The 22274-nt window shown below is 38.2% G+C and overlaps 2 protein-coding genes and 1 long non-coding RNA gene across 7 annotated transcripts in view; 2 read left to right on the forward strand and 1 right to left on the reverse strand.

Annotated features, from left to right (window-relative positions):
* phldb2b (pleckstrin homology-like domain, family B, member 2b) overlaps positions 1–4353 on the forward strand; it is a 36954-nt gene extending 32601 nt beyond the window's left edge. For all 5 annotated transcript variants that reach the window (XM_044027689.1, XM_044027708.1, XM_044027699.1 and 2 more), the window contains 5 exons: positions 1117–1207; positions 1317–1463; positions 1640–1859; positions 2213–2298; positions 2404–4353. In XM_044027689.1, coding sequence (XP_043883624.1) covers positions 1117–1207; positions 1317–1463; positions 1640–1859; positions 2213–2298; positions 2404–2544 — 685 coding nt within the window. In that variant the 3' untranslated portion in view covers positions 2545–4353. The remainder of the gene's footprint in view (positions 1–1116; positions 1208–1316; positions 1464–1639; positions 1860–2212; positions 2299–2403) is intronic.
* Positions 940–1731, reverse strand: LOC122770709. The gene is made up of 2 exons (XR_006360542.1): positions 1665–1731; positions 940–1439 (listed from the first exon to the last, which is right to left on the reverse strand). It is a non-coding gene; the product is annotated as an uncharacterized LOC122770709 (long non-coding RNA).
* A 2265-nt stretch (positions 4354–6618) lies between the features above and the next one.
* Positions 6619–21846, forward strand: LOC122768366 (TLC domain-containing protein 4-B-like). Its single transcript, XM_044024345.1, has 7 exons — positions 6619–7148; positions 11798–11967; positions 12941–13030; positions 13560–13618; positions 13774–13868; positions 17549–17622; positions 18630–21846. Exons 2-7 carry the CDS (start codon positions 11807–11809, stop codon positions 18946–18948), a joined length of 798 nt encoding a protein of 265 aa, XP_043880280.1. The 5' UTR covers positions 6619–7148; positions 11798–11806; the 3' UTR covers positions 18949–21846.
* The last annotated feature ends 428 nt before the right edge of the window (positions 21847–22274 follow it).

Raw genomic sequence — 22274 nt, forward strand, 5'->3', positions numbered from 1 at the left:
ACAAGTGTTGGAGCAAGATAAAGTTCTTTTTAACTAATCCAAACACTTGAGCCAATAGAGTTGATGTGGGTTAGTCTGCAGTGATGATGAGTGCGATTCCCTCTCATCGAATGAGGTAAGAGAAAGAAAAGGGAATAGGAGAAAGTTTTGAATGTTACAGGAATATTGCAGTAAGGGACAGTAATTACAAAAAAGCATGTGTTGTGTTAGATTAGTTGAAGCCTAAATGCAAAGTACTGGGCTAAAATAGCTGTCAAGGGCTGATTTATTTGTCTTTTTGTTGAGTCACTATTATTATTACATTAATGTAATAAAATTTACTTGTTCAAAAAAATGTTCTATAACGTTAACTCTGGTTCTCAATAATTTGTTTAGACTCCAATGTCCACCACTGATTAAAGTGTGTTGCGATATCATCAGAGATTTGTTGTATATTTTCCTATGGTACCAGAAAAGAGAGAATTTTTGTGTTTAGAATTACAGGGGGAGTTAAAAACAAACAAACAAATAGTTTAATGGCACAAAAACACGCACAAATTCTTTTAGTTTGAGGTAAGCTGAGAATCCATGTCATGTGCAGATCATCTGGAGACAGTCAGCAGACGATCGTCTCGACGAAAGACAGACATTGAAGATCTGTGGTGAGATGGAAAGAGAAAAGAGGGCTTCTATTCTTAGAACCCCTTAACATCAAGGCTTCCTTTCCAAATGGATTTCCTTATTGATTCAGCACACATGCATGATAAATCAATAATTATGAGAATGCTTTTTCATTTAGACAGTAATTTAACACACTATCCCCCCGGACTGTGTTTATTTTCTGTATATTCTCACAATCTAAGTAGGTTTACACATTTGCTACAAACAAAACTAATTGCTTCATATTTGTATGTTGTGTACTGTATCATGTGAAGGGGAAAAAAAGACAAAAAGTTATAGTAAAATGTCCACTGCAGCTCGAGTAGGTTTTATTCATTACATTGATTGCAATGTAGCATGAAAAAGTCGACATGCTGTTTGATCGTGACTGTGCACCAGGTGGTGGTTTTTACAGGGGAAAAAAAGATCCTTGTGTTTTTGTTCCTGATGTGTGTCATATGTGTTTCTCTGCTCCAGTGCCAGTACATCAAACGTGGCCAAGCTCGAGGAGATGGAGCGTATGCTGAGAGAAGCTCAGGCAGAAAAGAACCGCCTTCTCGAGTACAAGGTCTGATATAGAATGTAGACAGTTTTTTCCCCCCCCCAAAATGATACTAGGGGACACAACTCAAACTAAATTCCAAGCTGAAGTAGCATGTAATTAAATTATTCTCCAGGAGCAAGAGATGGAAATGCGAAAGCAGGCGCTGGAGGAGGAGAGGAAAAGGAGGGAGGACCTGGAGAAACGGCTACAGGAGGAGACGAGCAGACGCCAAAAACTCATTGACCGGGAGGTGAAACTGCGAGAGAAACAAAGGGCACAGGTAAGAGAAGTGTTCCACTCTAAAGTCTTTCATTTTGTGTATGAATGAACATCTTGCTTGTTTTGATAAAGCAGATGCATCTGTGTGGTTTCAATGAATTGTATATTACCATTATTGCAAACCTTTCCTTCTTAACAATCCCGTCCACTCTTGCCCCCCAACCCCCCCTCCCCCAGTCTCGGCCACTAACACGGTACTTACCAGTGAGGAAGGACGATTTCAACCTGCGGGCTCACATTGAGTCAGCGGGCCACAGTGCAGACACATGCTTCGACTTGTCCATCTCCGAAAAGACTTGCAGAGGCTACTTGGTCAAGATGGGAGGCAAAATCAAAACCTGGAAGAAACGCTGGTTTGTCTTTGACCGCAACAGACGCACACTCTCCTACTACGCAGGTAGGACAGAAGACGCATTCACACGGTGTACTTCGTACCCACATAAAAACACAGTTACTGATTCAAATACACAGACGAGTTTGTGTGCTGTGTCTTCAGAGATTTCCTTTCAGTAGTTTGCTTTTAACTCTAATGATTTAAGGGAAACGCACTGTTCATGTTGCATCACAATGAGAAGAAACATGAATAATTTAGGAGGCACTTTATCATATGTGTAATGTCAAAATAATTTTTTTTAAATACATCATAGGTGGTGTACAATGTTTTCTCATTGTCTTATAGGTTATGTTTTCTGAGTAATCTTGAAGCTGAATGAAATAAGTATGAATTTTGTCTATCTCCATGTTGTGCAGATAAGCATGAAGTCAAACTGAAAGGAGTCATCTATTTTCAAGCCATTGAAGAAGTATATTATGATCACTTGAAGAATGCACATAAGGTATGTGTATGTAATTCCTGTCTTAAGTATATTTTATTGTAACATCTTTCTCAGTTACGCTTGTTTCTTAACGCCTTACTTCATTTTGGTGTCTTCTTCCTTCAGAGTCCAAACCCATCCTTGACCTTCAGTGTTAAGACTCATGACAGAGTCTACTACATGGTTGCTCCCTCTCCGGAGGCCATGAGGATCTGGATGGATGTCATTGTCACGGGTGCTGAGGGATACACACAGTTCATGGTGTAGTGGGGGTGTTATGGGTGGCAGGATTTGCCAATCTATTCCTTTTTTTTTCTTCTATAAATGGACTTTTGAAACATCTGAATGGATGATGATGATGATGATGATATTGTTGTCTTCTATGCTGAATCATGAGCACAGTTCCTGTTGAGACCGCTGCCTTTAGTTAAAACTAAAGATATCAACCTTGCGTTTTATCTGCGTCGTTTGCAGAATGGGCGGGGTTTTCCAATTTTATGTGGACCATTCCATGTGAATTAGTAAGCTGATGATGTATTTGATGGTAATTCTGACAATGTAATGCAATCGGGTCAAAACGAAGACATGACGTTCAGGAAATTGGTGCTAGGGTGCGCTGCGGTGCTCGGTTGTATCTCAAGGATTTGTTTAGTGTGACTTTTACGATTGAAATGTTGACCTGCGTTTATGACGATATGAGCTCACTGTAACCCCCCATTTTTTTATTTTATTTAGTTTGAGTTCTATATTACGTCCACATATCAACATCTCAGTATTAACATCGTTAAGTCATGGAAAAATGTGTAAAGGGTTTTAATGTTCGATTTTTATTGTCATTTTTTTAATTCCATTCTACATGTACTATATATAATGCATATAAACTGAGTCATGGTAGTTGAGTTGATGTATATGATTTAAGTATATGTATCATTACCGTGGAATTTTCAGATCAGAACTTATATCACATAACCTTATTGTATGTCTTCATTTTATACATATATATATATATACAGTATATTTACACAAATATTCTCAAACTTAAGCAGGGCCTGTTTTATATGCGTATATCATTTACTTTGAGCCTCTAATGAATCTCCCAGGTGCTATTCTTAGAGCGTTAGTAACACCTCTAATCCATGCCACAGCATGTTTACCTTGGGATATAATGATACACATGATGTTTTAGTTCAGTCAGTCATTAAAGATAGATTAGATGGATTATTATTATTAACCGTGTCAACACAGGCTCAGAAACGAAGCTGAAACAATTTGACATTTAGAGTTACAGCAGAGGATTTATTTGTGATATATGTAAATTTTGTTGTAGTTAAATGTTAAAGTAGTTACACAAGACTTAATTATTATCCATTAACGACTAAAGACTCCAGCCTGTGCCTTTTTTTATTGTCATATTTTGTATTTTATCATGTGAATTGTCTATATTTTTAAGAGCTCCTTGTAATTTTACACTTAAAATACCAAACTGTGAGAAATTACACAGAAATGGTCTTGAAAGAGGTCTTTGTTAAAACTGTCTTTTTTTCTCATGTCGCTTAGACACAATCTATGGTACAATCTGTGCATTGAGACAGATTATTGTGTTGCTTTGACTCATTAGCTTTCGATGCATTGATGATTTTCTTGTTTGTTTCTCATTGATCACTAAAGCTGCTTCAATCATACTGCATAAGAAATGATGTCTGTTTTCTGATCGGTGCATTTATCATCTTTTTCTTTCGTCTTACCGACCAAAGCGCATGTTCATGCGGTGCAATATATAAACTACATTATATTTAAAAGGTATCCCGCGCTACTTTTTTCTCATTCTGTTATATTGCAGGGTTATGCTAAAAGAAATGTTAAATTAATTTCCCCCTATCCGTCTATTATCAACAGGTTACACCGTACAACACAGCAAAAAACTGAATTTTAGAAATGTATGCAATGTTAAAATGAACAAACTGTGCTAATTGTAATTATTTTATGCTGATCCTATTATACTGTATTTATGCCATTACCCGTGCATGCATTTTTTGTATTTCTACATGAATAATAAAATGTATGTATCTCTTTTTACATTGTCTACGTTTTAAGACGTCTGTTTTTGAGCACACTGACAACATTTCATCACAGAGATCTCCATTTGCATTAAGCTTCTCCACAGTAATCAACAAATACCAATGTAACTCTGTGCATGTGATTTCTAACAGCTGCTTAAAATTTGTATACTAGTAATTAACCATTGTTATCTGACTTTAGCCATCATGTTGATGTTGCACTGATTAATAGTAGTCAGTAGAAATACTGAGGAAAGTTAAATTCTCACTCCCTGTTCCTGAAACTGGACATAATGAGAAATATCCACTTGTGACAGCAGAGGGCGCTGCTGCTCAGCAAAATGACATGGCCATTGCTTTAACGGTCCTCTTAATTAGTGGATGATTGATTACAGGTGGGATTGGGCTGGCAGGTCAATGTGGCATGACATTGTTCAATAAGTCTTGAGTGAAGCATTAAATAAAAATGTGTAATGAAATTCAAGGCCCATAAAAGAAGACCATAGCTAAACGGAGTCATTTTAACAAAGTTAAAAGGTCACATAGAATTACAGACAGCAATAATCTTATTTAAAAGCAATCTTCTACCAGGAAATATTCAAAATGTGTTCACTGAAAGGGAAGGGGGTTATAATTTAAGGCAAATATTTAATTCCAAAATTCTAAGGCTGCACACTGTCGGTTTGCATGTGAACAGTTTGGTGGAGGAGCACAATGAATGTTGAAAGATAAAACAGATAAACATGTACAACAATGATTTTCCCAGGTTTTTGACTATCAACAGGTGTTCACTGTTGTCTATGCATTTTTCTTTTATTTATTTATATATAACAATTGCCAGCACAAACCAGAAATGTAACAAAAAATATAGAGAACATGAAAACAGTAATTTAATTTTATGGAGAAGGGGTGGATTTAAATAAGTTGTACTTCTTCCCACCTTTTTTTGGATAATGTTAATTAAATAAATCATTGTGTTGTTTTTCTCAGGTTGTCTTTGATTATCCTCTTGTGTCTTTGTTGTTGTTGAAACATGAAATATCTAAACAGAATATAACAAAAGTGGCTGATCTGACTATTGTGACCGAGCATCACAGGAAGCCTGATGTGCAACATTTCAAAAAAATTATATTGATATAAAATAATATATTGCAAATCCAGAAATCCAGTGCTGGCACTTTAAACTGGAGTTGCATGAGAATAGGTGGTAAATGGATATGTTGGCCTTCACTTCCTTTCAACTGTGAGACCTGACCAACCAGTTTGTTACAACTAAATTGTTTACACGTTACACTGATATCATGCCGCACACAACAGTATAAATAAAATAAGCCCAACTACGTTGTTACTGTGCATAATGCAGTTCACAGCAGGTTTCTGTTGAACATACTGCCGGTCAGGAGTTGTGTTTAAATGAGCTTGTTTAAATACCATAAAGTTAATGTTTTCCAGCAGTAGAGATGTTACATAGGGGACACAAAGGAGAGAACTGACACTTTCACAGAGGGAAAACGTCCTGTTAAAATCTGTTTGGGGATGAAATAGTTCCCACGTAATCCGTTTGCAGTTGTGGACACTGGAGACCATGTGTGACATATAAAGAGGCACCTTCTGCACAACTTTAAATCAGGTCACTGGTGACGTTGACCAGCCCACATCCTTGTGCTCTAAATAAGATGCTTTGCTCATACAGTTTATAGGTGATGTAATTTTATATTGCACCCTCTGGTCATTAAATCTGTCATCTGCACTCTGGTAATGAGTCTAGGAGGACTCTGCACTGCAGGTCTTATCTGAAGAAGGACATGGACAATATCATCAATGGCTTAACATAAGACACACAATAAAAGCTGGATGTGCTCTTGGATGTTTTCTAACACTGAATAAGAACCCAATAATAATGTTGGCAGACCGTGATTACAGATCTTGCATAATGAAACCTGTGGTCCACTCATTAGGTCGTTTGGTATTATGAGTTGTGTAAAGGCTGTAAGGGTATAGTTAAGGGATATATTTAACGGCATTAACAGATTTATTGATGATAAGTCTAGGCTTCAGTTTCCTGTAGTGGCTATCCCATCTGATTCACCCTGGATCAGTTCAGTCAACAAGCCTTGGCTATAAATAGGCTCGGATCACTTTGTGTGCGTGCCTGCGTGCGTGCTTGTGTGTGTGTGTGTGTGTGTGTATCTTTGTGAGGACCAAAAAACTTAAAAAAAAAAAACATAGGGAGAGGAAAGTGAGGATATTTTGGCTCCCTAAAATAGCTTTTTGAGGGTTAAGACTTGGTTTTAGGCTTAGGTTAAGGGCATTTAATTGTGATAGTTAAGGCTAGGGTAAGGGCATAGGGAATGCAGTGTCCTCACTAAGAACGTTGTACAAGAATGTGTGTGTGTGTTTCTACTGAAATTTGATCTCAACGTGTGGGAGAGAGGGACACCCCCCTTGTGGTGTCTGTAATCGAGCGCCGAGCTTCACGATCGGCACCTTCGCAATTATGCACGGTTCTTGTCGGACTGGAATCCTCGTAAACACCGCAAACCTGACAAAGACTCGGAGCAGCAGAACCCAGTCCGCACACCCCTCAACTCGTCAGCCTGTGCATGTTTGTGTGAGAGTGAGTGAGTGAGCGAGCGGAGGAGGCGGCGGCGGCGGCGGCGGCGAGCTATGTTTTATCACCCATCTCACCAAAAAAAATGACTCGACATGGCTGTGGCTTTGACACAACACACACGGCTCTGCACGCGACCGTGGGAATCATAAGCAGCTGAGAGAGTGAGGCGCAAACCTCACCATCTCGATGAAAGTCGTAAGGTATGTCCGTGATTGTTGTTTGTTCTTGTTGCTTCGTGCTCATGGCGGGTACACAGCAACGCCACAAGGCCAGCGTTATATTTTCCCTGTAACACAGCAGCTGGACAGGCAGTGCGGCGTGTCTGTAGGTGTGTGAATGGGGGGGGGGGCTTTGCTATGCTGTGCTAAGCTAACCCCCGCTACATATTAGGTGATGACAGCCCCGGAACACATGCGTTGAGATGACTACTGACATTGTTGTTTTACGAGATTCAGTCGTTCGTTGAAAACGAAAGAAAACGACAAAAAACGACCACCGTCTTGCAAGCGCATGTTAACGGTTAGTGCCAGTCGTTATGGGAACATTAAAAGACGACAACAAGCTTCCAGGAAGTAACCAGTGCAGTCAGTGTATGTAAACATCATTTCCCAGAAAATGTGCACCTAGGCCTGCAGCATATTTAAGGTGGGACCAAGCGGGATATACTAAATGCCTGAGACAGTCATAACGTTGCCTTCAGGGCTAAATCTTTCAGTCTCAATCATTCAATGTTAATATTTGCAGTTTGCACATCTGCTCCAATTCTTGCATGTGTGCAGTGAGAGTCAATAAGAAAGTGTGTGTGTGTGTTTTTTTTACAATACCCTGGTGTTGTATCGAGGCATGGGACAATACCAACATTTCCTGTCATAATTAATCTGACCAAAATACTATAAAATATGCTTTAAATGTTCACTGTATTGATTTATGAGGGTTTATTTTGGAGAAATTTAATGTACTGTACACAAGTACATTGTTGTAGTAGTGTATAATTGTTTTAAAGTACAAATAGTTTTTTGTTTCTTAAGTTTTTGTAGCCTAAGAATATAACTTACTTACTAACGCATGTGTACTTTTAGTTTTCTACAGGACCTGGAATGGTAATTAATTTTATTTAATTTAATCAAATGAAATATACATGATTTGAGCCATTCACAATTATTCTGATAATGGAATTCACCACTATCACCTTATTCTGAGGGATTTTTGCATGATCATTTTGTATATTGTCCTAGCCCTAGTTGTAGTATTCTATTGGTTGGATATTGGTTGGATCAGCACAGCTCTGTCATCAACTACAGGAAGTAAAAAAGGAATGTAAACAGACTGCCTTCGTATATCCCAAAATAACTGTGTGTGATTCCCCTTTACATAACCATAGTCTACTAATACACTTTCATTTCAAATCTAATCTGAATTCGGGGTTCAAAACAAAGAAATCCTTGTAAAAGAGAAGAAAACAAACCTTTTCACAAGTGAGTGTATTTGCTTGTGTTCTCTGTCAGACTCTTCCTTCCCTTTTTATACTTAAGTTGACCTCTGTAACTGTTTGCCCTTGGCAGCAGTGTCCTCCATGGAGCTTGCTTGTGTGTAACTAAACAGCCATTGCTTTGTAAGCATAACAAAAGTCAGATATTCAGATCTCTCCTCAGTCAAAACTATGTCTGCCTTGCAGCACGCTACATTAAAGTACTGGTGCTCACTGGCCTTTAATGCATTATAGGGAGGTAAAAGCAGAGGGCTCTGTGAAAAAGGCCTCAGGTTCCTCTTGGCTTTCTTCTTGTTTACAGTGCTTTTCTAGTAAGCAACATTGTTAATTACATAACACAGGGGAGTTTTTATTGTATATAGTGCTTAGGAAATGCAAATGAATAAAGGTAAATAAATAAAGGTAATAAACATGGCCTGATATCAAGGAATGATTTAGTCAAATTAGCCAGTATGCAAAAAGCTCCATCAAATACACACACACACACACACACACACAGTGGTGTGATGACACTGGTCCTTTGTCAGTGACATTCCATTTACTGGCTGCAAGCTCCAATGTATGTTAGAGATGCCAATTTTGTCTTCTTTGTCGTCTTGCAACTGTCAATACTCAAAAGAGACTCTTTGGGGTTCATAATAATTAAAATACTTTACAATTTAACACTTTAAAGTGGACTTTGTCAGTGATTAAATTAAATTAAAATGAAATACCCAGGTGTGGTATTTAGATTTAGGTCCACAGACATAGACCTTTAAACCTTTCACTGTGGGTTTAATTAAAAAGGCTGCTAACAGTAGGTTCATCAATTTAAAGCATATCTGATGAGTACCATGTAGAGCTAAAGCCATAAAAAAGCTTTTATGGACCAATAAAGAATCTTGATTCATGTTCATGTGACCGAGACTTTAACATGGCTGTAATTAGTGAACTCTTTGTGGTCTTTTGGTCAGTGGTAGTTTATGCTACTTTCAGTCTCACTCACAGTCATTATGACGGTTGATGGATCTTTACAGTGATGGCTTGATTACAGCAAAGATAAGTTAAGTTATGGGCCTCTAGACCTTCTCCTCTGTATCCAGGATGTCCTTGCTTCTGCTGCTCAGGTGTAGTACACATGCATGTGGATGGATGAGGTTGTTCTTATGGACTATGGACAACAAAGTCTGTCCTACATGTCTTAGCACAGCACCCAGCTTTACAAATTAGGTTCGAGTGCACTGATTCGTTACTTACTTGAAACTGACTTGTATTTTTCTTATATCTGTGATGTTTCTAATTTGTGTAGTGTTCTATAGCACCACACTTTAAAGTAATCTGTTAGTAACAGGGATTCAAAAATGACTCAGTGTTTTTTGTAACGACCAGACAAGTAATCATTCTTTTACATTTTGATGAGCTGATGATTAATAACACGAGTCTCTGACAGTGACAAGTCAGAAAATTTCGATCCATGTTTCCCTGTTTTGAAATGTTTTGTTTCGTACGCTACCAAAGCTATTCAGTTTTAATTATTTCTAAACCAGAAAATATTTACATTTAAGATTTACATTTGAGAAGCTTGTTTTAATTATTAAAAAACAAAAAAAAACAACACTTATATGTTAGGTGTGCTACCAAGATGCCAGTTGATGCACCTATGTATGACTGCCGCCATTGTGCAAATGATAAAAATGACAAAAATGACAAAGATTTAATCTGTGGCCTGTATGACAACATTCCACGACATATCAGCTGTGGTCTTATCAGCTGTGACGTGTTGGGAGCTTTAAAAGATGCATATTTGATATACGTCTTCCTGTTCGTTGCCGAAATCTGCAATGCTTCTATGAACATTTGATGGAAACTCAAAATGTTTGATATTCAGTGTAAAAATGGTTTCAGGAATAGACCAAATGATTTCAGTAGGAGGACTTAATTTAAGATAAACACTGGAAGTGGCAGAAAACATTGCCAAATTAAATTTGCCTGATGCAGGTTAAGTCTCCAAGAACTCTTATTATCGATAATTCGAGTATTAATCAATTACTAAAAATCAATTACGATAAATCGGTTTGAATGTTTTTTCAATAATTAAACTTTAGTTATTTTTCAGATTTTTAAATCTGATTGATTCTGGTTTGTGGACAAAACAAGACATTTGAGAACATCATCATTTCCAGGTTTGGTAAACTCTGATCAACATTTTCTCACTCTTTATGGACCAAACAAGTACTCAATTCATCAAGAAGAAAATTGACCCTATTAATCAATTATGGTTAATAATTGTTAGTTGCAGCCTTTAGTGTGATATATTTATCCTCATAATACCAAATGGTGCCGAGCTGTAAAAATACAGTTCTGATAACATTTGATGAACCCATGTGGACACAAATATAGAAACGGTGCATTCTGATCGAGAAGAATTTGACAGATGAACTGACTTTTTTTCGTGAAGCTTGTAGGAAAATGATGGTGTAGGTTATTCCAGATCCTTCACATGTTGACACTCCACTCCAGAGAATTCACTGATTCACCTTAATATACTCATAATCACCATAAGAAGAGGCAGGAGATAAAATATCCTAATAACAATAGGTCACTTAGTAGTGCATGGAGAAATAAATTCACCCTCTTTATTTGCGCCATAATATTTCACAACTTTATTTGAGGGTATCATAAATGAAATTATTATGTCGTCATTAGTTGTTCATTGATAATGTCATGTGAGGATTAACCCAATAGGCTGTTGGCACAGTTGACATTTTGACTTGTACATGATTGGTGACTTTGTTCAGTTCAAGGTTTCTATGAAAAGGTAAGATAAACAACTTTCACAATACCAGGAATCCGAAATGTAAAAATAAAATGTGGCCATTATTTTCGATACATAATACAGTATACGCTGTGTTGTTATAAGTTGTCAAATATTTTACACCCAAACCACATCCTTGCAATGTTTCTCTCCTCTCTCCTGTTTGAAATGACCTCCAATTTGTGTTCAGTCATTCAGTCATAAACATTGAGGAAATGTTTGTGTTGCCTTCATGTGCAAATTTCTTGACTGTTGTGTAGATGGGGAAAAGAAATCCATCCTAAAAAGTGGTATTCTTGGCACAAATAAATAAATGTTTTTATCGCCATGTGTGTACATGTTATTTCACATACAGTCCAAAGTTGGGACACAAACGTCCAGAAGTTCTGTACAGTGATTTTATTCAGTCATTTACCTTTTCTAATAAAGATGCCCCCCGACAGGTTTCAGATGTTTAACTCAAAGCCTGTGATTACTTACAGATTTTTTTGTGGGATATTTGTTTGAATGTAAGCTTTCAAACCTTCTTTCTCACCTTTTCCTTCTTTCTGCTCCTCCTCCCACAGTTGGGTTGGATGGCCATGGACCCATTCAGCCAGCTTATCCTCACTATCTCAGTGACCAGTTTCTTCACCTTCCAATGGCTCTTCCACAAGGTCAGTCCCTGGATGTCCATGCGCATCAGCCCAGGCTTCGTTGGCCTCAGTGACAAGCAGAAGGTGGAATGGAACTCAAGGTGACTTATGGGTTTGATGTTATTTAAATATACACATGCTATGTACCGAGGGGAGGGGTGAGCGCTGCTCATGTGTTGGCCAGTAGGGATTCGTTTCAGCTGGGTCCAAAGATAATCACTGGCTGTTAACCCATATATATTCACATGTAGTTGCTCTACATGGCTCTCCGTCAAGGTTCTGGTACTTTAGTGGGACCTCCATGAAATGGTAAATTTTGTCAATTTAATCTCATACTAAATTTAGAAATGATACATTTATCTTTTACCCACCTTAAACCTTGTTTTGATTGTTTACAGAATGAAATCAACAAATTCTGCATTGCAATCTGTCCCTACTATTTTTTTTTATTTTTTATTTTTTCATACATTCGTGCAGTACATGCAGTCATTGTGGTGGGTGGTGAGATGATGAAAATGTGTTCCTTCGCACTACAAGCTTGCATTCTCCCTGGTAAAAGGATCAGTTGGTCTCTATTCTGTGACGGAAGTGAGGGGATGTCCAGTTCCCCTGCAGTGTGTTTGCATACAGGCTGTCCATGTGCCTCTCATCTAATCTCATCTCATCACCATCACAAGCTGCAGGAAAGGGCCCAAGTCCTTTTTCATAAATTTATAAATTCTGCATCCAATCTGGAAAAAAAGTGCAAAGTTAGCTGGCACCTGGCAACAGAAGCAATGTAAGATCAGTCAATGGTCAATTTGTGGTCAGGTAGTCTGGGCAGGTGGTGTAATGGGAGAAAGTGCATCTGACTGGTTGACTGGTACAGTATGCCACTCTGCCTGATCCAGCGGCAGGATTTTATTTATGATTGTTGTTGTCGTTGAGTGTGTGCCGAGGATTAAAAGTGCAGTGCAAAAGCATGAAATGGCTCCAAGGCACTTTTCATGAATAAAGACTGATCCTTTTGAGAAGCTTATTGAACAAAAATACAAAACAAAAGCACCCTAACGGTATGACTGGTTTCCATTTTAGGACAGTGTCAACGTTTCACGCACTGTTGGTGGGACTCTTCTGCCTCTACATCTTGTGGTTCGATGACCCCGTCAATGAAGACCCAGTCTGGTGAGAGTCTGGCTCTGTATCACGTGTAATATTAACTTTTACTTCCAATGCTTATCGACCAATGGCGTGGCCAGTCCGTTCACCACATGTCGTAATGTGGATTTATGGCGTTTGGTTGGTGTCTTCTTTTTTTATCCAAAGCCAAAAACAAGTGCAGAAGGTTTCCTCTTGAATTAATTTTATTCATAATACTCAACCTTATGACACATGCTATCACCGTGGTCTTTTTGGCTCAAAGAATTGGCTCATTGGCCCAGAGTGTTAGGGGACAGAACCTAATGCTGGTAGATTTTCATAATGATCTACATCCCTGCATGATGCACTTTCCATTTTCTTACTATCTTCATTCCACTTTCTTTTTTGATACTACCAATAAGAAAGATTGTCAACATCGCACGCGTAAGCTGTTCTTGGACGTGAACTCAAGGAAAAGCTTGCTCCTCCATGCGATTCAGGAAAATGTCTGAAAGCAGCTGCAGGACATTTTCATTCCACAAACCCAGTCAAACCTAATGTCTATTTTCAATAGGGGAGATCCTACACTGGTGAAGACTAATGTTGCCATCACAACAGGCTACCTCATATCTGGTAAGACAAACATACTGGGTAGTGCATGCAAATGGTATCATGCATGAGGTGCTATTAACTTAGTAAAATAATCATTTTTAAACAAAGTATTTCAGTTCACAGTAAAATTGTAATCTTTTTCTCGTTCTTTTTTCCCTTGTACTCTTGTTTTACAGATCTGCTGCTAATATTTTACTATTGGAAGGCGATAGGCGACAAGTTTTTTGTAGTTCACCATCTGGCAGCGTTGTATGCTTACTACTATGTACTGGTGAGTGCCCTATTGTCCAATAGCAGAACATGCAGGCAAGATGGGAAGGAGACAACCAAGGGTGAACAGCTGTGTCCCGTCACGCTGGGTGATTTTAACTAATTTAGCCAATAATTTAGCCATTATTATTCATATATATATATATACATATAAATAGTAAGATTTTTGTTGCTGTTTTTCTGGGGTTATCTTTTTTAGATTGTTGTTTTGTTTTGAATTTGTTGGACATTTCACTGAGGTTAAGCAGTTTATATTGTAAAGGCCCTCTTACCAAAAATAAGGTAAACCTCATATTTCCTTATGGCAACTTCACAATGTGTTTTTAAGTTTTAAAGTGCACTCCTACTTTACAGTTGGCTCTTATCTGGATACAGAGATTGTTCTGTGTACTCAGCTGTGCTGTTCACTCTTGGTTCAATCTGAAACCCTCCAGGTCGCCAGGATCTGTCGCATAATTATTACAGCGATGAATGACTATGGTATTTTTTGCATGGAATGCTCAATAATGGTACCGGCTGATGACCCCCACCCTCCCTCACCTTACCCTTACAGTATCTGTGCTTTCTGTTTGCTCTACCGACTTACCCCCTTAAATGTTGTGTGAACTTGGACGAAAGCCAAGCTTTTTTCTGAACTAAGCGCAGCTGAATGCTGAGCTGTAAGCACTGTGTGCATGCTGGCAGCTTTCTACACAGACAGGCTTCCTTTCTTGTTACTGTGCATGCCAACAAACGATTTATAACGCTCTTAATTACTCACCTGAATATCGACTGTACCTTCAGGCTGTCTGTTTTTGTACCAGAGCCTAGTTCTGCCTCCTCTTTCTCTCTCTTACACTCCTCTTGACACAACTGACCAAGCCACTCATAAAACATCATCCGTGTGATACCAGATGGTCAAGTGTATCAAAAAAATAGCTATGTCCTTTTTCTAAGACAATGTTGAATGTATTCTGTCAGGTGTACCCTGGAATTACTACAATCAATGTTCTGTATTTTCCTCATAAGGACATACAGCGTGGATTGCTCTGCTTCTTAATCCCTATTTTTACGCTACTTCTTTGTTAGCGCTACATTTATTTTTGCCTATATCCTTTTAATATTGATTAAAAAGCAGTAAAGCGCCATAGACATTTTGTCTAACGCCCGCAGTCCATATGTAAAGTACATTACACGTTTTCAACCGTCCAGTCATTGGCTGGATTCACAAATTTCTCCTCTTAATGTGACATCACACATCATGTTTTCATCTGTTTTTGTACGTCGCCATCGCCATTCTACTTTAAATCCAGCCATTCATGTGGAGAAACAGAGCAGGCTGCTATTTAAAACAATTAGGTAGTGGAGATGAAGTAGGCCATACTGTTCACTCATGACTGTTTTCCACAGACTAGATCTGAAATTCATGTGGGAAAACAGAATGAATGTTCCATTTAAATCCACCGTCACGTTACTGCAGGCATCATTACAGTTACAATTAACAATGCCAAATGTTTTCATTTTCATTTTATTAAGTTTTGTACTCCACTTTGTCACGTGTTGTCTTATTAGTTAATGTGTCGAGTGTGTTTACGTGGTAGTTTATGTCAAATATACAAAAAGGTGTAACTTCTCGATACATAACTTAGTATCTTGAGGTATATGCTCTAATTAAGGCCCAATTAAATGTGTTTAGAGTTGGAAAATCTGTATTAAAATATACAAATCAGCCTAATTTAATGAATGCTTTGGCGTGGTTTGATTATTGACTCGTCATCTACTAATAAAATTGAGTTTAGGTCTATTTCTCATCGAATAACAGTGTCGTTTGTGTGTCAAATTGGACAGCTGTGTGCAGTTTAATGCTTAAATCTATGAAACTATATGCTGTTTAAATATTAAATGCATGCTCTCATTTCGTCGTCGTGTCGCTTCTGAGTTGCTTCCAATTGTGGTGGCATCTTTTTTTTTTTCTTTTCGTCTTTCAAATGTATCCGTCTAGTCTGCCTGTCTCTGTGTCCTTCCGCTGACTTTAACATCAGTAGCCCCCTCTTCAAACCCCCACATGCAAAAACTACCGACAACTAGTTGGGTCGTGTCATCCCTGTTCATGCAAAAACTACCAAATGAGTTAGTGAATCATTCAGAGACCAAAGCAGGTCTCGGTCTAGATAGGGACTTTATTCCTATCTTGTCTGCTGTTATTGCTGCTGTGTTGCACTGAGCAGATCTATTGCCCAGTCACAGTATGGACTTACCAGTTCCTAGAGGTACCAGCATGCTCATGCTAGATGAAGAGTTCACATCATGTTGTAGAGAAAAAGAAATGCAGATATACCCCTGTTTATGTTGCATAGTAAGTATGTTTCAATGGCCCAGCTTTTGTTTCAGCTCTGACGGTAAGTCTTCTTTTACATGCTCTAAAAATCAGGCCACAAGCCAAGTAACCCTGGATTCTGTTTTTGAGATGTTTTTATTCAAGCTGAATGCTGTGATTCTTTTTAATCCTTTTATTGAGTGTGTAAAAACAAAAATGGTAACATTTAAAATGACCGCACTCGCTGAAGCACGTGTCCAGATCGAGCAGTTAATGTTGCTTACGGCACAACATGAAGTCCGTCATTTTAGCGTCACTGTTTAATGTTCAACAGTTGATTAAGTATCGTAGGCCGGCTCAACAGCATTTAATATCAGATTTCCTGAACCCACATTGGTTTTATCATAGTCCTCTCTGTTCAGCAGCAGGTAAAAATTGCCATGAAGCAGAATAAAAATAAAGTCATTTATGCTTAGTTTACAGATTTTTAAGATCAGGACGGTGTGGAATTCAGGCCATCGTCTTCGAATTTGTGACATGTTTGACAGTTGAACATTTTACTTTTTCTATGCTGCATGGCTTGTAATTGCTCCCATAAATAGTGGCTGGCCAAATGATTGTATGTATGTTTGGTTGTACTGTTTGTGTTTTAAAGTCTGTGATGTGTCGTTTCTGCTCAGTATCTGTGTAAAGTTGAGATCTTATCCGGATGAATTGCCTTTCTGTGTGGTCTTTACACTTTGCCCACGAGGAGGAGAATGTCTAGATCATGTTTAACCCTAAATAAATACAAAATGCTGTATTTTTTATTTATTTAATGTGATGTAAAGGCAGTCTGTACTATATCCATGCATTGACCAGACTGTTAGTAATTTGCACATCACGGGGCCTTTGTGTCCATTTCCTTGTGGAGTTGATGGCTTTCTGCTCACAATAAATGAAGAGAATGAATCATTCAGAAGGGATATAATGGATGATGGTCTAATTTTGGCCTGCAAATTTTCAAGGAGTGATTATGTATCCTGACGGAGAGATCTGTCAAAAAGCTCTTAATTTGTTGGGGACTAAATCTAATTTTAGCTCAAAGTTTCCCAAGCCCTCCAATTAAATCTTGAATTTAAATGAAATTAAATTATGAAATAACTTATGTCCTACAAGGTCTTGAGATATGAAGTATAACTTCACTTTGATGCTTTGTCGAGATCTTTGCTATGCAAGTGAAATGAAACTGCTGTTGTTCTTGTGATATCCTGATAAATGCTATTGTTGCCCTGAGGAGCAGATGGTACGCCATCTTGATGCCCGCTGATTCAAATGACTCTGTGTCTTGTTCTTGTCCCTTTTTATTTTTCTCTTGTCTTCCTGTTCTTGCCTTGTTCTTCCAGGGCCAAGGAATGTTGCCTTATTTTGCTAACTTCCGTCTGCTCGCTGAGTTTTCTACACCGTGTGTGAACCAGCGGTATGTACCTTGTTATTAATGACCTGGGGCCTCATTTATAAAACTGTGCACAGAGTTCACATGGAAGCGCATAAATATTTATTTATTTTATGAAACCATCTGCACGCATGTCCCACGCCAGTTTCCATTTATAAGTCACAATCAGTTCATAATTTGCAAGGTTTAATCATCGCCCATAGCTGCCTAAAATAAATAAATAAATAGAAAAATGCTCCAAATAATATGAATTGATCCAGAGTAATTGGAATGTCACGGGAAACAGAATTTTACTTGTTGGTGAATTGGATTTATACAAAACTCTTTTGGAACGCTGGCATGAAATGAAACCCTGAACACTGAAGCACAATATATGACAATTATGGATAGATAATTCACTCTGATCTTCTCAGCGGAAGCAAAAGTAATATATCCTCCAGTTGAAGTTATTTCATACCACAAAAGTATTGTTTGATAATTGCAGCATTTAATAATAATATCAATAACTAATAAATGAGGCCCCTGAGCTTTAGGCCTTGAGATTCAGGGTTGATGTCTATCCTGGATATTATTTGTTAGTTGTATTAAATGTGAGAAATGTTCATTGTGTGCACTTATGGCACTGTTCAGACCTGTTATTCACATCATCCATGTGGACAGCCTCAAATACAACTGTTCTCACCCAGCAAATGTGTCCAGGATGCGTCTCCTGTGACCGCATGAGATTATTTGAATACAGAGTTATTCAAATAATATATGTATAGCGTTAATGAGTCGTCTGTGAGCAGACCTGAGGACGTATTGGGAGTGTTCAGACCTGTACAAACCTGTTCACTTGTGATCCAATCTCTCAGAGTGAATGTTGACACCAGGTCTGAACGGCGTCTATGGTTGCATGCTCTTTATGTCTAGCTGAGCCCTGATCTAGCTGCGGTCATACCTGACAAGTCTGACGTTAAACTGTGATTGTCTTAAATGTAGTAATGTGTGTATCGTTATCCTGCTAGACACTGCTTTGTGTTGTGTTTCAGCTGGTTCTTTGAGGTACTTGGTTATCCCAAATCCTCCCGGCCCAACATGGCAAATGGCGTTGCCATGGCTTTAGTCTTTTTCATGGTCCGCATCGCCGTCATGCCAGTCTACTACAGTCGTATGTATGCAGTCTATGGCACTGAGGCCTTCTACCTTGTGCCGTGGGGTGGCCGCGTAGCTTGGATCTGCTCCAGTATCTGCTTGGACATCATGAACGTTATGTGGATGCATAAGATTGCCCGAGGCTGCTACAGGGTGTTGCGCTCGGCTCAGCGGAGTAAAGCCAGCGCACCTCAGGAGAACGGGAAGACCGATTAAGGGAACCAGGGTGTTAGCGGCGAGCAAATGCCACAACAGGGATGAAATGACGTCACAGTTTGGACCCTTACATGTCGAGCTTCTTCAGTAGTGGCACATCTGGAACTTGTGACATTACTGGGCTGAATGTGATGAGAGAAACGGAGTTCACTAAGATGCAGTGATGGAGCGTTTAACCGGCCATCCATAAGCCATGAAATGACGTCTTAGCAATACTCTGTGTGCATGGCCACTTCTTCTTCTTTTTCTTTTTTTTTTTCCTCTCCTCTCAAACAATTTACAACGACACAAACAGAAGTCGTCCTGGGATAATGGACTGTTAGCCCGACCACCATTTGTCAAAAAAAGTTTACCGTTCTTTACATATTTATTGCTCAATAAAAGACATTTGCGTTGACGATGGAAGCAAAGATTTAGAGGAACCTTGAAGAACACTTTCCACATTATTGGTCAGTGCCATAAAAATCATTGTGCACTGCCTCATGGAGGTGAAGAGTCTAGCATCTTTTTTTTCTTCTTTCTTTTCTTCATGCTTCTTAAAAATCCAAATACCTGATTCAGATTTGTAATGTAATCGCCAAAAATGAACATCACTCATTTATGTCAATCAGTCGAGCGTTTCATTTAAAAACCAGCCTTTAATGTGAATTAATGTCGCAGTTGAATGATAAATCAAAAAATGTAGGGTTGAAGGGCATTGGCACCATGTATGTAGTGCATTTCTTTGGTCTTGCGGGAATACATATGGCACAAATGTTTCAAGGACATAATGTACTGGCTACATAAAGTCCACAAGTGCTAAAAGGGAAACTGAATGTCTATACTGTGTTTTTACTCTGATACTAAGGAGTGCAAGAAGTCATTTTTCTAAAAGAAAAGGGAGTCCACAGTAAAATCTGACTTGTAAATCTGTATACAAGTAGATTTTTTCACAGAACGCAAACAGAAAGGTTTTATTTATATGAACAAGAATATGTCGTTAAAGATCCGATCTGAGAGTCTGCGTTATATTTATTCTCATGCATTGTATGTTAAAACAGATGAACCCAGTGTTCCATTAATCAGATGCTTTTATTATATTCACCTCACTTCCTGTTTCTTGTATGTTTTAGGCACAAGAAAGGTTTGTTTTATCACAGACAACGTTTGCCAACGAGCTGCATGCTTCTGTGTCCCCCAGTTGATTTCTGCAGATTTAAGTTTGGTATAAAATCACAGACAATAACCAGTGTTTCATATGTCAAATATTTTATAATTGTTCAGGAGCATTGGCATAAAAAAATAGCTTCTGGCTTATGTTGTGTTATGATATACAATCAGCTTTCATGATTGCCATGTCTCTGTTTTTGAAGCGTTTTCTACCATTATAGAAAGTGAACACATGGAACGACTGCGCTCAAACGTATTAAGGGTTCATGTCTCATTTGTTCAGATGAATAGTTAGGATTCACAGATGATTTACGAAAACAAAACCTACTTGAATTTTCACTGTCGGTGTATGGTTTTTACTCGCTGTACATCAAATGCTGTCACAGAAACAGGGATTGCTAGTTTGCCTTGCCGTGTGTTTGAAAGATTTGATTTTGTTGCCTTTGTAAAAACAAACTAACTGCACAGTGAATATTTTGTGACTCGAGTCCTCACTGCACTGTGATCTAACTGTTTTCCATTTCCAATGTGATTGTTTTGGAGTTTTTTTTTTTTTTTGCCTTTGTACCAGATCAGTTTCAAATGTAAAACCAAGAGGCTTTTAATGACTGCCAGTTTCAATGCTTTTACTTTGGTTCCACATTTAAAAGCTTAAAAACAATATGTATGTATACATGCCAGTGCTCGAGCCATTACTTGTCCATTCTAGAAAAATGTGATTGTTTGTTGTTTTTTTTTAATTCTTTTAATAATAATAATCAGTGCCAACATGTTTTATTGGTTCACATCAGCTCTGTTCATGGCGTGTGCTGTGGTTAGTCACAGACAAAAGGCTACATTTACACTGCATTGTTCAAGTGACCCATTTCTAATCTTTTCTCTCTCTTGTGGCTTAAATCAGATATAATTCACTGATTCAGATGACGTCAGATCCGTTTCTTTTTGGCCTCTTATTCGTTTTCATGTCAGTAGCCCCGCCCTCCGTGTAGTTAGTGCCCCCAAAAGTTAACCTGTGATATCAGATATGGGTCACTTTTGAAAGACGATGTAAGCAGGCCCTCCAAATTACTCACACATTGGCATCATATCACAATTGAGCCTCAAAGTCTGCAGTGTAAATGCAGCCATGTTAACTTTTCTTTGAATTACACCATCAAACCTGTGTGTTTGGGTCAGGATGATGTAAAGTTATTGTGCGTGTGTGTGTGTGTGTGTGTGTGTGTGTGTATATCATGTACATTACATATATATCACTCACTCACATCTTAGAAGACAGGAAGGGGTGTCAGTGTTTCACTGAATGTTAATTGGAAATCAAGCAGTTTTTTTGTTTTGTTTTTTTTGTGGACAGCAGCAGACGACCACTCCTGGTCAGATAGGTGAAGATCTGTATGCATCATCGAGCATGGTCCAAATGGTCTTTACACATTCTGTATAACTGCATGTCCTGTTGCATGGGGATTGCACTGTAAACGACTACAACAACAAAAGAAGCATATACAAATTGTGTTCTTTTCCTTAGTACATGTACATAATGTTTATTTAAACTTTATTCTTGTACTGTGTCACCTAATGTAATCCAGAGATGATGATGATGATGATGATGATGATGTTATAAGGAGAACATTTTAAAGCGGATATTTAGTACAATCTCCAGCACTGAGGTAATCAGTAAGAGAATACTTGAATACTAATCAACACAGTTTTTAACAACCTGGGCAGTGCAAATAAACATTAATACTATGAGCATCTTGCATCATATGTGTACCCTTTTTTTTATATTAATATTATTAATTAGTCCACAAGGATGGATGTCATGGTGACGGCAAGACGCTGTTGGCTGGTTGACATGGTGTCAATGGTCTCTGCTGTGAATGCTGCATGGAGAAAAGATGTGAGTAGGTGGAGGATTCATTGACGATGAATATGTTGGAGAAAATAATAATCATTCACATTTTCTTTTCTTTTTCTCTTTTTATCAGGGAGAAATGTTCAGAATCCAGAAGTGGGTACGTACAGTCCTCTATGTTAAACACGTGACGCTTATCATTGTTCATACAATCTAAAAAACACTATGTATGTCATTGTACATAATATGCAAATTGAACATAATAGGCAAATCTGAACTGACTGTCACACTTCCATAATTATCTTTTAGGATCTTGAGTAAAAGTACA

Source organism: Solea senegalensis, linkage group LG1 (assembly GCF_019176455.1).
Source record: "Solea senegalensis isolate Sse05_10M linkage group LG1, IFAPA_SoseM_1, whole genome shotgun sequence".
Taxonomy (NCBI): domain Eukaryota; kingdom Metazoa; phylum Chordata; class Actinopteri; order Pleuronectiformes; family Soleidae; genus Solea; species Solea senegalensis.

Excerpts from the sequence above, each read along its gene's own strand:
- LOC122768366 (XM_044024345.1), top strand. The coding sequence starts at position 11,807 with ATGGCCATGGACCCATTCAGCCAGCTTATCCTCACTATCTCAGTGACC. Across the intron at positions 11,968-12,940 it reads AAGGTGGAATGGAACTCAAG|GACAGTGTCAACGTTTCACG; the intron begins GTGACTTATGGG and ends TTTCCATTTTAG. Across the intron at positions 13,619-13,773 it reads AACAGGCTACCTCATATCTG|ATCTGCTGCTAATATTTTAC; the intron begins GTAAGACAAACA and ends CTTGTTTTACAG.